Raw genomic sequence first — 13,837 nt, 5'->3', positions numbered from 1 at the left:
CATCTTCACAAATCTGATGTGATGTGCAGTAGTTTCATTATCAGGATGCACGCTCTGAAGGGGGAGTGACTTAGCGTGGGGAGTAAGGGAAGGGGGAACTCAGAGTGTCAGAAACGAAAGTGAAACAATCAATATACAATTTTCAAAACAATAAAAGGTAACATGGTGATTGAGTAGAACTAATGAATGGAAAAGAACATGTTATGTGTTAACAATCATTACTCCATAAGTGAAGAGCCTGTCCCAGTGCTCCCTCTGGTGCACTTCAAATGCTCGTTCACCAGGAAGATCTGAAATGCAGTGTCCCAGTATTTTAAGAATGTTTTGATCCACACTCGACCTGCTCTTCTCTCCACACTTCCAGTAAGTGTGGAGCCATGTGGACTTGAGGTAAATGCATCTCAACTGGAGCATTTTCACAGCACAGCTCTTCTACCTCAGCACTTTAGCAGTAACTAACTACACTGAAACTGTAAACAATAGCTGTTTACAGTTTCAGTGTAGTTAGCTCCTCTCTGCAGATAGATGTAAGACAGTGTCCAGCAGCGATCTGACCAGAAAGCAGCTTGGATGAGCAGTGAAATGTCTACACTCCTACAACTTTTTGTCCAGTTGACAGGTTTAACTTTGGCTTTCACTATGTTTACCTCATAAACGACAGTAGCTCAGTTGGAAGAGTGTTTGTCCACTAATCCAAAGGTTGTCAGTCTGAATCCTGCTCTTGACCTAAAACATCATGGGCTGAGCAGTCAGATCCCACTAACCCACAGGTTGGCGATGCAAATCCAGTTACTACAGACTACTACTACTATATCCTCCTTTGACCTCCCACAACTCTACAGTACATTCATTTTTAAGCCAAACAATTTAAGAAAAGTAACATATTATGATATATAACCGTGCACAATGTATTCAAAATCTTTCAGTTCACAGAAAATTTGTGAGAAGACCGAAATCTGAACTGATAAAGACAAGCTCATGCATTTCAGAACATGTTTGTAGAGGCAACTTTTACACAGAATAAGATCTCACGGAGACACGAGGAGGGCATCTGACACACGGGGAAGGGCATCTGACACACAGGGACATTTTGGAACATGTTTGTAGTGGACTAAACTACAGAGTTAGCAGCTTTTACACAGAATAAGACCCCATCGAGATACAGAAGACATTATTATATTTTAGTCATTGCAAACATAATAGATTTTTAATAATCAGTCATATATTCCCTTGTGGAGTTCCCTCTCTGGAGTCCCTCCCTGGCCCCCTGGTTCCCTGAAGCCCCCCTCCCCTCCAGATACTGGCGGGACCCTGGCACATCTGGAAAGAGCGTTGGATGCGCTTGAGCTTCAGGAAGTTTTCACACTTCACGAGTCGTTAACCTGTGGACCTACAGGGGGCAGCGGGGGGAGGCCTGATGGACGTGGGAACAGGCTAAAGAAGAGGATCTGAGAGAGAAAGAACGAGGAGACCCCCCCACACACATGGAGCTCCTGTCAGTGCTCCTGTCCGTCTGCTCCTGTCCGTCTGCTCCTGTCCGTCTGCTCCTGTCGCTGTGTGTGCAGAGCTGGAGGTTCATAGGCCACACTGTACTGTCTGATGTAACTCCCCACACACTGTGTTTGTGCGTCTGCATGTGTGTGCACGCATGCGTGCGTGCATGTGTGTGTATGTGTGATAGTCCCTGTCTGTAGATTACACATTGCCACAGTACTATGCAGTATTGTACAGTATTGTACAGTATTGTAGTACTGTAGTATTGTACAGTGTGTTTCTGTAGTGAGAGGCTTCTGCTCTGACTCTCTGTCCCATCCACAAATACAGGATCCTCCGTAGCTCTTGAGGGCGCCTCAGTGAGGGACCCGAGTGAGACCCAAGTATAGTTTAATATGGACTCAATTCACAGAGGATGGTACAGAAGAGGAGGACAGTCAGGTGTCCTCTGGGACAGGGCAGAGACACCTCTTGTCCACTGTCGGGACAGTGAGGTTAGTTCACTGTGACATTACAGTGTGAGGAGTTCAGATCAAACCTGTGTGTGCTACAGCAGGTCTGTGTGACCAGAGCTCCACCTGTGACCAGTGCACCACCTGTGTCCAGTGATCCATCTGTGCCCACTGCTCCACCAGTGCTCCACCAGTGCTCCACCTGTGACCAGGGCTTCACCTGTAGCCAGTGCATCTCTCAGGGTCCAGTGCTCCACCTGTGTCCAGTGCTTCACCAGTTCTCTACCTGTGTCCAGTGCTCCACCTGTGCCCACTGCACCACCTGTGACCAGAGCATCATCTGTGACCAGACCTCCACCTGTGACCATGCAGAGCTCCACCTGTGACAAGTCTGATCTTGTGTTTCTTGTTTGCCCTGAGTGAGGCTCATACTTAAAAAGGTCTATGTGCAGATTACAGTTCCTGCTCCTCCTCCCTGTGGGACAGTGTGGGACAATGTGAGACAGCATGGGACAGTGGACAATGTGGGACATGGTGGGACAGGGTGGGACAGTGTGAGACAGCATGGGACAGGGTGGGACAGGGTGGGACAGAGTGGGTGTGTAACTTGAAGAGATCCTCACACACTCAGTAGGCTCTCTGGGTGCTCCGGGTTGTGGAGGTGTGTGTTTGTGTAGCCCTACATGCACGCACACGCACTCATTAGGAGCCAATTTGCGCGCTCATTCATCCTGGCTGACATGCGCGTGCACGTGCCTGGGGTGGTGCATAAATCAGCGCGGTGAGCGCGAGCCAACAGGGCCGCGTGCAGATCTCCTGTCCACATGTGTCCATTATATTCGCCTATAAGTCTGTGTGTGTGTGTGGGTGTGGGTGTGTGTGTGTGTGTGTGTGTGTGATGAGGACTGGACCGCGCACCGTCCGGGCTCCTGACCTGTCCATGTGTGAGGCCTAAACTTAATGCGCTAAGTTTCTGATAGACCCAGACAACTTTCAGAGGACCCAAACAGACCTTCTGTCCGGTGCTGTCCCATGACCGGTCTCCCCGGTGTGGGCGTATTCTACAAGCGGACAGTCCGCGTGTTCGCCCGGTTCCTCCTCTGTCTTTGCCCGCTCACGCGCCGCTCCTCCGGGCCTTCCTGGTGTTGCTGTGGGCTCTCGCCGACTCTCTGCTGTCTCTGGGCGGTCGTCTCTGGGGAGTTGTAGTGGGGGACGGGGCGGGGGTGGAGAGCAGAGTGGAGGTGCTAAATTAGCTGCTGATCCGCAGTGCGCACGCACGGATCTCATTACCGCGTCTGCTGCTTAATATTCAGGGCATGGCTGCGCGCGCGCGCCGCAGATTTATCAAATGGGAAAATGAATGTGTGATGATGAGCTCAATTGAAAGCGGCGCCGCTGACAGCGCTGACGCCGCGCTAATTAGGAAGAAAAATGATGGCGTCCGCTGCATAATAGAGTAAAAACAATTTGCACTGGCCCCGCGCGCATGCTGTGCGCACGGCCACGTTTATCTCAGAAGAGGTGCATTTAATGATGCACGCGCTCCCATGTCTGAGGGGCGCGCACCATGAGGGTCAGTGAGTGGACAGACGGGGTCACATGCTCCTCTGGCCTGGGGCTCTCGTGCGTCTGAGGATTATTGCGCGCGTGCCTGTAATTTTCCCACACTGCACCGCATTTTGTCTCAGTTTACCCGCAAACAAAGCGCGTGGCCCTGTTGTGTGTGGCCTTTTTCGAGGAACTTTACGGGCGCACGCGCACACCTGCCGTCACGTGCCCTGTCTAAACTGTTCCTCAGAGATAGCGCGGGGCCCCTGAGCCTGTCCCCGGGGCCCCTCCATCAGAGCAGCTGACGGGCGCGCGCCTGTCCCATTATGTGAACACGTGATCAATGGCGCGATAACAGGCGACATCAGTATCAGGCGCGGAACAATGCGCGATATCAGCGCATCTGTCTCCACAGAGCCACGGCCTGACACCGCTCCGCGAACACTATGCGCGCTCACGCACGCGCCGCAGCTGCCGCGCCTATTATTTCCCCATTTCAATGTGACAGGCGCCTTTCATGCTAATTCTATTATTGTAGAAGTTTATGTGATCTCATATCAGTGATGTGCTGTCCAATAACCGCGGGCCGAGGCGCAGCCAAGGCGCGAAGCCGCGGCGGCCGCTGGGAAAATAATGACTTTCATATCAGTCCGCGGCAGGAGCGCGGCCCCGGGACACTAACCTCATTCAGCTGCCGACACTCCATACATTTGTCCAGGCAATAAACACGGGCCCCGGGCCCCACAGCGCCACAATCAGTAACAATAAGTTTATTATCAAAATCAGCACATATAAATATCTCTCATTTACAATATGTGAGGATTCTCTGGTGTCCACAAACAGTCTGTTGGTCCCAAAACAACCTGCTTAAAGGGCTCCTCTCACCGGGCCCCAAGGGCTCCCAGGAGCCCCGGAGAGTCCAAAAAGAGCAATATGTTTGGTTCTGTCTCCAACCAGAACCAGCCAGAAAGTGGCCCCTAGGGGCCACAATCTGGTCCTGAGAGCATGACTTTGGAATGTAGAGAAAAGGGTCCATGTTCAGTCCTGGCTCCTTTCTGTCAGGCAGGTGTCTGCAGGGCCACAGTGAAGGACTGGAGTCAGGGGTCTGGGGCCCCCAGGACAGTGACCCCTGTCACTGTCTCTTCTATGACCGTCATTGTGGCCCTCATGATTAGTCTCTGCTCTCTTCTCCTCCAGTGGGGTGGGCCCCTCCATGGAGTGCTCCTCCGTGGAGCCTACTTCCGTGGAGCCCTCCTCCGTGGGGCCCTCCCCTGCAGGTCCACCCTGTGCTGGCTCTATCTGAGTGGTGAGTGGTGGGCTTGGGGCCACTGGAAGGGAGAGGTCAGAGTTAGATCTGTCTGGGCCCCCAAGGGCCCTCAGTGCAGTCTGAGGCACCAGAAAGCCCAGGGGCTGATGGGTGATCGGGTAAAGCAGGAAGTGTCCCTTGCCCAGCAATGTGGTGGGCCCCGGGGCCCTGCGGCGCGGTGAGTCAGACAGCAGGCTCTCCACACTGAAAGGGTTGTGTTTGTGGAGGGGCCTTGAGTCGGGGTCCGGGCTGTGTGTGCTCTGAGGCGACGCCGGTTCCTGGGGGCCTCTTGGTTTCTGTAGTGGACTGAGCTGACTGCACTCGCTGGTCCTGGGGTCTGGGAGCTTGATGTGTAGAGGCCCCTGCTGCTCTGTGTCGGTGAACTGAGACACCCCACTGTCGCTCTCGGAGCCCCCCGGAGTGTGCAGGTCTGCGGGGCCCCTGTGGTTCTTGAGCAGTTTGCGTTCCTGTTTGCGTCGCTTCTTGTCGGCACGCTCCCTCTCTCTGCGGGCGATCTCCTCGGGGCCCATGGGCTCCCCGCTGCAGGTGGTGGGGTGAGAGTTATGGGCTGGGCGCCCGGGGCCCTTCTTTGTGTTCTCCTTTTTCCTCCATTTGGCCCTTCGATTCTGGAACCACACCTGGGGGCCACACACACATCAGGCCTGTAGCTCTTACAAACTGAGAGAGGTGCAGTACAACTCATACACAACAACATTATTATACTGGAAGAAGCAGACAGTAGTGCACTACTACTACACTAGTACACTCTTAATAGTACAGTGGTACAGCAGTAGTAGTACAGTGACACACTAGTACTGTAGTAGTAGTATAGTAGTACAGTAGTAGTGGCACAGCAGTAGTAGTACAATAGTACAGTAGTAATAGTACTAGTAGTAATAGTACTTGTAGTCCCTGTAGTCTTAACTCCACTATTTCTAGCCTCAGAGCCTCTCATAAACACATCGAGGTAGTGGGAATCTGGGTATTGGCAGTAGTACAGTAGTAGTAGTAGAAGTCGTAGTAGTACTAGTAGTAGTACCTGTACTCTTGACTCCACTAGCTCTAGCCTCAGAGCCAGAGCCTCTCTCATAAACACATCGGGGTAGTGGCTCTGGCTGAAGGCCTTCTCCAGCTCCTCCAGCTGCCAGCCCGTGAAGTTAGTGCGAGTGCGGCGCCGCTTACAGCCCGGGCTGTCCTTCTCCTCGCCCGCCTCTGCACAGACACGAGCATAGACTCTCAAACGTGTGTTTAAAGAGCCAATACGGAACATTAACACATCTACAGAAATACACAACCACACGCTGACACACACAGTATAAACACATGCTGGGTTTACATGCTTCAGGGGGACATTACACTGGTGCCCATTTCATTTCCTGGAGACTGATCCTAACATTAACCTAAGGCCTAAACTTAACCTAAACCTTCACCTTAACCTAAACCCTCGCCTAAACCTTCACCTAAACCTAAACCTTCACCTAAACCTAAACCTTCACCTAAACCCTCACCTATATCTGAACTTTGACCCTGTCATTGAGTTCAAATAAAGCATTTACCTCATGAGGCCTGATTTTTGACACCATGAGGGAGGGAGGTCTCCATCATGTGAGTACAGATTTACTCCCCAAAATGTCATAAACACCTGTTCACACACTTTAAATTGCTTTAACACACACAATGCTAACACACACAATGCTAAAACACACAGCACACACAGCACACGCAGCACATTCTAGCAACATGTGCACACCTAAACTACGCGCTTCCTGCAGGGACAAACTTGTTTTTGTATTTGATCTGCTGAACATCCAAACTTTAGTAAACATGATACAGGTCCACAAACTGATTCTGTCTTCACACAGAGATAAGTGTCATTAATTACTGCTTCCCTAACACTACACACACACACACACACACACACACACACACACACACGGTAACACAGGCCGGGGGACAGGGCCCAGCTGGAGGTACAAGTCGGCTGCACACGACTCGTCTCCTGCCCACGCTCTCACACTGAATGACAGCTGTTCAAATCAGTATATATAATGTAAAGTAGAGTGACCACTGTCCCCTCGTCCCCCTCGTCCCCTGTCCTCTGTCCCACATATTTATACTATCCCACTTTTACACTGATGCCACAGGACTTTTTTAATGTGTTGTTTTTGGCCCCTCTTGTAGTTCCAATGTTTCTGTTTTTACCACTAATAAAAAACAAAACCAAAAACTCTACAGAAAGAGTTTATTATCATCATCGTGGTATCAGAATCAGTATTTATTATCGAGTTTATTCTTTAGTATCGAAATACAGTTTGAAATTTTAGCATCGTGACTACACTAGTTTAAGCTGGACACACACGGCATTAGTCCTACTGTGTGTGTCCTCTGTCTCCTGCTCCGAGGACGTGGACTAAACCAGGTCTGGACTCCGGATCTCGGACTCTAGACCGTGGACTCGAGTTACAGCCGGCGTGGGACAGTCCGAGTCCATGTTTAAGGCCTCGATGGCAGTACATTGTCATTAGTCTAATAGTCTAATAATCGCATGTTTCCATAGGTATCCATGGGTTTCAGAAAGATGGAAAATTCAGACCGTTGCTATAGCGATTAACGATTTAAAACTAAATATTTCATCTTTTGAATGGTTAAAAAGTCCTCAGAATGTCCAAAGCTTAAATCCATGAATAGGATGATGTGTTCTATATATTTAATGAGGTAAATAAAAAATAATAATAATGAAAATTTTGATGTTTAAATTGAGTAATATTTTAGAAATTATTTGGATTTATTTTAACAATAATTTTGCCAAATAAAAAAAATATATGTATATATAATAAAATTAAAATAAAAAATCTTAGTTACAATAATTAAACCTCCACAAATCGGTTAAGTATTTGGTGGCGATGTTTAAATGTGCTGTCCCTCAAATAAATGCAAAAATAAAAATAAAAATTCTATGAAAGTTTGTAAATATAATTTGTGATGTATTATTTTGGCTTAGAGGTCCAAATATTATGAAAATCTATTGTTATTTCACTATAATCTGTAACTGAACAGAACCAATATTCAACCACTTTTCGTATGAACTCATTTTTATTCAAACTGGCAGCTGAGAACCGTATTTCCATTTTTATTTTCATATCGTTATGTATGTATATTGAATGATCATTTTTGAGACACGCGGTTGTGTTAAGATTTGTCTAAATATTTTCTTGGCGAGTAAAAATATGAGTGTAATATTTTCTGTCCGGAGAGCACCCAAGGGACCATCCTACAGCGGCTCCATTTATTATTCATATTACAGATTTATGAACGTCAGGCCTAAAACCACAAGAGAGCTCTCAGATATCACTGTTACACCATCAGCTCACGTTTATGAATAATAATAATAATAATAATAATAATAATAATAATAATAATAATAATAATAATAATAATAATAATAATAATAATAATGCATTATGGTGTGTAAAATTTTTAAATAATTCTTGGGACTTTTTAAATCTGACATAAAAAGTTTGAACCAAAGATGACATTTTAACATAAGTTCTTGTGCTGTATGAGGCCTGTGTGTTTTATTGTTCCAGGCTCCTTCAGGGGGATTAAATCAACTCATTCTGGACAATATGAGAGAAAAAAAATGCAGAGGCTTTAGAACATGTTTGAAAAAGTGTGACAGGTTCTTGGAAACTCTTTAGACTTTAAAGCCCAGATGAACGGCGCTCGTGGCCTTTTGGGTTATTATTTAACGAGGTTTTATGAGAAAAGTAAATCACTGTTGTTCATAACTTTGACTCATGATTATAATCGCAGGATATTCGCCAGTTTCCCCGTGAGGACAAAACAAAGCACGTCTTTTATTTACCTGATTTCCAAATGTATCTGATCATTTTTAACTGCGGGTCAAGAGCCACGTTTTCTCCCCCAAAAAACAAATTACACTTAAAATGTCAAAGTAAAGTGACACATCCAGAGAGAAGCCGCGGTGAAGTTGGTCTGAGCCCGTGCGCGCGTGTGTCCGTGCCCGTAGTGCCCGTAGTGTCCGTGCGTAAAGCGGGACCTACCTGAGAACGAGAAGCGCTGTGAGTCCGACAGCAGCGCCCCGGAGCCCAGCACCGCGGCGGAGCACGAGCCGCTCAGTAATCCGTCTATGGAGAAGGGCAGCGCGGCCGTGGACTGCAGCGGCGGCCCGCCGCTCAGCTCGTACACCGGCGGCTGGTGCGGGAGAGGGCGCGGGCCCAGCGCGTAAGGGAAGCCCACCAGCCCGCCGAGGGAGCCTCCAAACGGGGCGTGAGGGTGCTCGAGAACCCGGCTGTCCATAGTGCCCGGGTTGCGGCAGTGCGCGCGCGGTGTCTGGACATGCAGAGTCCCGGGGGAGACCGCGTGAGTACGGGGTCCTGTGAGCCACAGTCCGGTACAGTGACGCGTGTACAGTCCGACAGAAGCTCCGCGGGGGGCTGTGCGCTCTGCTCCGGTGCAGGTGCTCCGGTCGTGGTGCTCCGGTACGCGCGCCTCGGTCCCGGGAGCTGAGTGAGTTCGCTCCAACAGCGCACGAGGACCCCTCCTCGCGCTCCTCCACGCGCGGGACCAATAAGAGGCGTTAATGTGTTTGTGACGTCATCGAGGTTAATGGAGTCGGAGCGGAGGAAATGAGTGTGTCCGGACAGGAGCGCTGCTGCGGAGCACGGGATAGGGCCCGCGAGAGGGGCCCCTGAGACGGGCCTGTGAGAAGGGGCCCCTGAGTGGAGAGATAAGAGGCTGAACCTCCAGAGGACCTTGTGTCTCTCTCCTGCTCTCTGCCTCATGTGGCACAGATCTGGAGGTTTTACTTCCTCTGTACAAGATTAAATATCAAGTAGTAACTCATAATGTGTTTGGACACTCAGAGACGCTTCACACTACATTATTCATTCACTCCACACTCTGTGCTGATAAGCTCCTGTTGTAGCCACAGCTGCCCTGGGGCAGACTGACAGAAGCAAAGCTGCTAATCTGCACCATCAGCCCCTCCCACCACCAACACTCATTCATACTGAGTTCAAGTACCTTGGCTAAGGGTCACCTGGCACCCAGCAGTCTCCCATCCAAGAGGTCCCCAGGCTCTCTGAGACCAGGTGAGATGTGGATGTGTGGAGCCTCCTACATCCGGCCATCTTGTAAAGTATTGTAAAAGTGTGTATGGTCTCGGCTGGTCAGGCAGGACCATACACACGACATTCAGGACCTCCAGGAGGAATCAGCTGTAACTAAGTCATAAACTGTCCCAGGAAGCAGAGAGTCCCAGCAAGTAAAGAACAGAGCATGTGATCATGAGAGGAGGAGTGGACAGAGGAAGTCCTGTATCTCAGAGCAGTGCTGAGATGAAAGAGAACTTACAGGATATATAACAGCCCCATTACACAAGTGTCCAAAAAGTGTTGGACATTTGTGTAATGGGGCTGAGAACCACGAGCCGGGCACATTACTATTGATGCAGCAGTGCTGCATGGATCCCAAACCTGGAAGATCATTAAGAAAGAAGTGAAGAAACTAAACAAAATTTTAGAGGAAAAGGCTAAGAAGAACACAGGCCTGAGGAGCACAGGAACATCTGAGGTCAACTGCAAAAGGAGTACCAGAGGAGACATCAGGGGGCCTGAGTGTGTGTGTGTGTGTGTGTGTGTGTGTGTGCATGTATGTATGCATACATGTGCATGTACTTGTCCACATAAATAGTGGATGTGTCTTTGGGGCCAAACGGGCCCCGGGGCCATGGCAGCTTCATTTAGTGAACGTGTGTGAAGGACGTGAGTCTGAATACTGGAGGATAATTAACGGCCCAACACCCCCCCCCCCCCCCCCGCTCACTACACACACACACACACACACACACACCCATAGCCCCTCCCCTTCTCACCTCCCCCCCTCTACTCACCCCCTCTTCCTCCCTCTGTATCAGGCGGAGAGGGGCCAGTAGAGAGCCCGGTGTGACCCCCGGGCTGCTCTGGCCTGTTGTAATACTCTGAAGCGCCCTCGTGTGGCCCCAGTGAGGTACTCCCTAAATCTGCCTCTAGCCTTTCCTCTCTCTCCAGATGTCACTCGCCCTCTCCTGTCTTTCCCTCTCTCATGCTCCCCCACTCTCTCTCCCCTCTCTCTGTCTTTCTTTCCCCCCTCTTTCTCTAGCAGGAGAAACCAGCCCTTGCATTTAAACACTCTTTCCCCCCTCCTTTCTGTCTCCTTCTCTCGTTCCACCCCCCCCCCACCTTTCCTCCTCTTCCTCCTCTTACCCTTCTTCTCTCTGTCCTCCTCCTCTTCTTCCCTCTTTTCCTCCCTGCCCCCTCCTCCCCCTCCTCTTGTCTCTCTCTTCTCTTCTCTTCTCCCTCTTCTCTCCGTCCTCGTTCTCTCTCTCTCTCTGGGCAGGGCAGGCTGTCAGATGCTCGCTTTAATTAAGTTGATAATAATGGGACGTGTGTCTGGCACAGAGGGTGGGGGGGTTGGGGGAGTCCAGAGGGGGGGCTCCTGAGGTGTGTGTGTGGGGTGGGCTACTAAGGGGGGCCCCAACTCGCTCAAAGGCCCCTGACACACACACACACACACACACACACACACACACACAGTATAACATGAGCACAGAGGCTGTAGTCCAGGGGTGTCAAACTCAATTTCACCGAGGGCCACATCAGCAAAATTGGCCAGATGTAACTGTAAAATGGTATAAATGTAACTGAATGTAATGTAAAATAAATTAATCTTATTACTTGACTACAAACATTGCATATGTGTTTAAATGTAAAAAAAAAAAAAAAATGACTGTAACTGCATCTCTCCTGATAAACTGACATTTTAAGACAGTCATAAATTTTAATTTACCTTGTCGCGGGCCACATAAAATGATGTGGCGGGCCGCATTTGGCCCCCGGGCCTTGAGTTTGACACATGTGCTGTAGTCTGTGTGAGTCCTGTTCAGAGCACATGGTCATGTAAATGCTCACTTTTGTTACTTCAGTGAAAATACAAACACAGGAGACAAAAATACTATTATGGAAGTCCTATTTAAAAATATACTGCATGTACACAGCATTTCATACACATTTTGCGGAATGTTGAAAGTGTCTTGATTAAGACTTACTTTTAGTTTTACTTTTAGTCCTACTTTTAGTTTCACAGAACAGAACCTACCCTGTGGCTCCGCCCACTTCAGATTACATTTACTTACGTTTATTACAAAAAATGGAACTCCAGGTCAAATGAGCAAAGTCAAAAAAGCTGTAGAGGCATTTTTAAATCAGAGCTATTCTGCAAACTGGACTTTCAGAGCTTTAACTGTGTTATAGTGTTATAGCTGTTTCTTCTCATTGACCCTCTGATTGTGTATTTGTATTTAAAGTGCTTCATGTTTGTGTAATCTTAAATCACTTAACTTATTTTCAAGATGCCATTTTGCTGAACCCCTGTTTGCACTGCCACATTTCCACACCCACTGTGGTCTGTGCACTTCCTTCCCCAGTTTTATTTAATGGTTGATCATTTTGGTTGAAAAAAACAAAACAAAAAAACCCCAAAAAACCCAAAAAACAACACTGCAGTTTTTATGAAGTTGTTGTTGAATATTGTGATTTAAAATATGCAAAATATAACATAATGATCTATGTCTGTCATAGATTATAACTATAGAGCAGAAACAAACACAACCAGGCTCATTTAATAATACACACAGAGTGAAATCGGCTGCTTGCTGTGATGAAATACAGATCAACTTCAGAGCCTGTTGTCTCCAAATGCATTTTCCTTCATAGGGACAAAAGGATCATCCCTTAAAGCAGCACCTGCGCACAGAAAACTTTACAATCCTTTACGGTTTGACGAAAGTATGAAAAGAGTATGATTTATTCAATTTTTCCTGCTAAAAAATTAGGTGAAATTTAAATTTTTAGGCGATTTTTCAGTGAGATTTACTTACTCAAATCCTAAATAAGATCTAAAATCCCCTCTGTGTATTTTAGTAACTAATAATGACAACACAAAGAATCAAGTTCATCAAGTTCAATCATGTTTCAGTTTAAAATGTCTCAAAAATAATGCATTTTGTCTGTTTTTTCACATAAAATGACTTGATTTGAAAACATTACATAATGGATAAAATTGTAGTACAAGCGTTTCTTCCATTTATGTGAGTAAACTACACATAAATCTGTACATTTAACATTTTTTCCTATTCAGCTGCAGTGTTTGACCTGTAGTCGTTCAGTCGTTCGTTTGGAGTGCATGAAAAACTGTTCCTCCTCACACTGAACACATGGGACGGGGACGTACAGGAGCGTTCTCTGGAGTAGTAGCTGTTCCTCCTCACATGGGACAGTGATATACAGGAGCGTTCTCTGGAGTAGTAGCTGTTCCTCCTCACATGGGGCAGTGATATACAGGAGCATTCTCTGGAGTAGTAGCTGTTCCTCCTCACACTGACCTCATCGCACAGGGCCGTACAGGAGCGGTCTCTGGAGGGAAACATCACGTCTCAGTCTGTGTCATTAGCAGCAGGTAAAACAGAGCTCTTAATGAGACGATTAGAGCTAATGAAGGGGCCATTACTGATTGTTAAGAGCCAATCCAAACCTGTGTCATTCCAGCTCTGCTAAACACCCACATGTGACGATGTAATTAACACGCTAAAGCGCGCTCATTATGTATGCAGCCCTACACAGACCTGCTCGGGTATCTGGAGCTGCTGTCGCTATGGTTTCAGTTGTGTCAAACTCACAGAGGTCGACCTGGAGTCAGTTATTGTGAAGTCAAGAAGTACTGCAAAGGAAGAGGACAAACGTCTGTGGTTTACTTATATAAATGTGAGAAAAACATGAGAGGGCAGAGGATGATGGGAGGGCATGGAACACAGGAGTACAAGAGGATGGGAGGGCATCTGACACACAGGGATGACATGGATTTTAAAAAAAAAAATGTTTCAGGGGAGAGTTCTTTATTTCTTCCTAAACTTTTTATTTTTATTTTAGTTTGATAATAACTGTAAAAAAAAAAAAAAAGATTAAAAATAAATAAATAC

General features: G+C 47.7%; 1 protein-coding gene across 1 annotated transcript; it reads right to left on the bottom strand.

The window, feature by feature from the left end:
• Positions 1 to 4,532: 4,532 nt before the first annotated feature.
• Positions 4,533 to 9,308, bottom strand: LOC117371038 (homeobox protein unc-4 homolog). Its single transcript, XM_033966667.2, has 3 exons — positions 8,865 to 9,308; positions 5,840 to 6,012; positions 4,533 to 5,438 (listed from the first exon to the last, which is right to left on the bottom strand). The coding sequence occupies exons 1-3, from the start codon at positions 9,118 to 9,120 to the stop codon at positions 4,533 to 4,535; spliced, it is 1,335 nt and encodes a 444-aa protein (XP_033822558.1). The 5' UTR covers positions 9,121 to 9,308.
• Positions 9,309 to 13,837: the final 4,529 nt, after the last annotated feature.

The sequence above is a fragment of the Periophthalmus magnuspinnatus genome, chromosome 1 (genome assembly GCF_009829125.3).
Source record: "Periophthalmus magnuspinnatus isolate fPerMag1 chromosome 1, fPerMag1.2.pri, whole genome shotgun sequence".
NCBI lineage: Eukaryota > Metazoa > Chordata > Actinopteri > Gobiiformes > Gobiidae > Periophthalmus > Periophthalmus magnuspinnatus.
Note: the sequence above shows the minus strand (reverse complement) of the source record. Positions and strands in the feature narration are given on the sequence as shown.

What these genes read in the sequence shown, in the direction of transcription:
- LOC117371038 (XM_033966667.2), bottom strand. Translation starts at nt 9,120, where the DNA reads ATGGACAGCCGGGTTCTCGAGCACCCTCACGCCCCGTTTGGAGGCTCC. An exon ending in ACAGCGCTTCTCGTTCTCAG is followed by an intron (nt 6,013 to 8,864) that starts GTAGGTCCCGCT and finishes GTGTCTGTGCAG; the next exon opens with AGGCGGGCGAGGAGAAGGAC. An exon ending in TAGTGGAGTCAAGAGTACAG is followed by an intron (nt 5,439 to 5,839) that starts GTACTACTACTA and finishes TGTGGCCCCCAG; the next exon opens with GTGTGGTTCCAGAATCGAAG.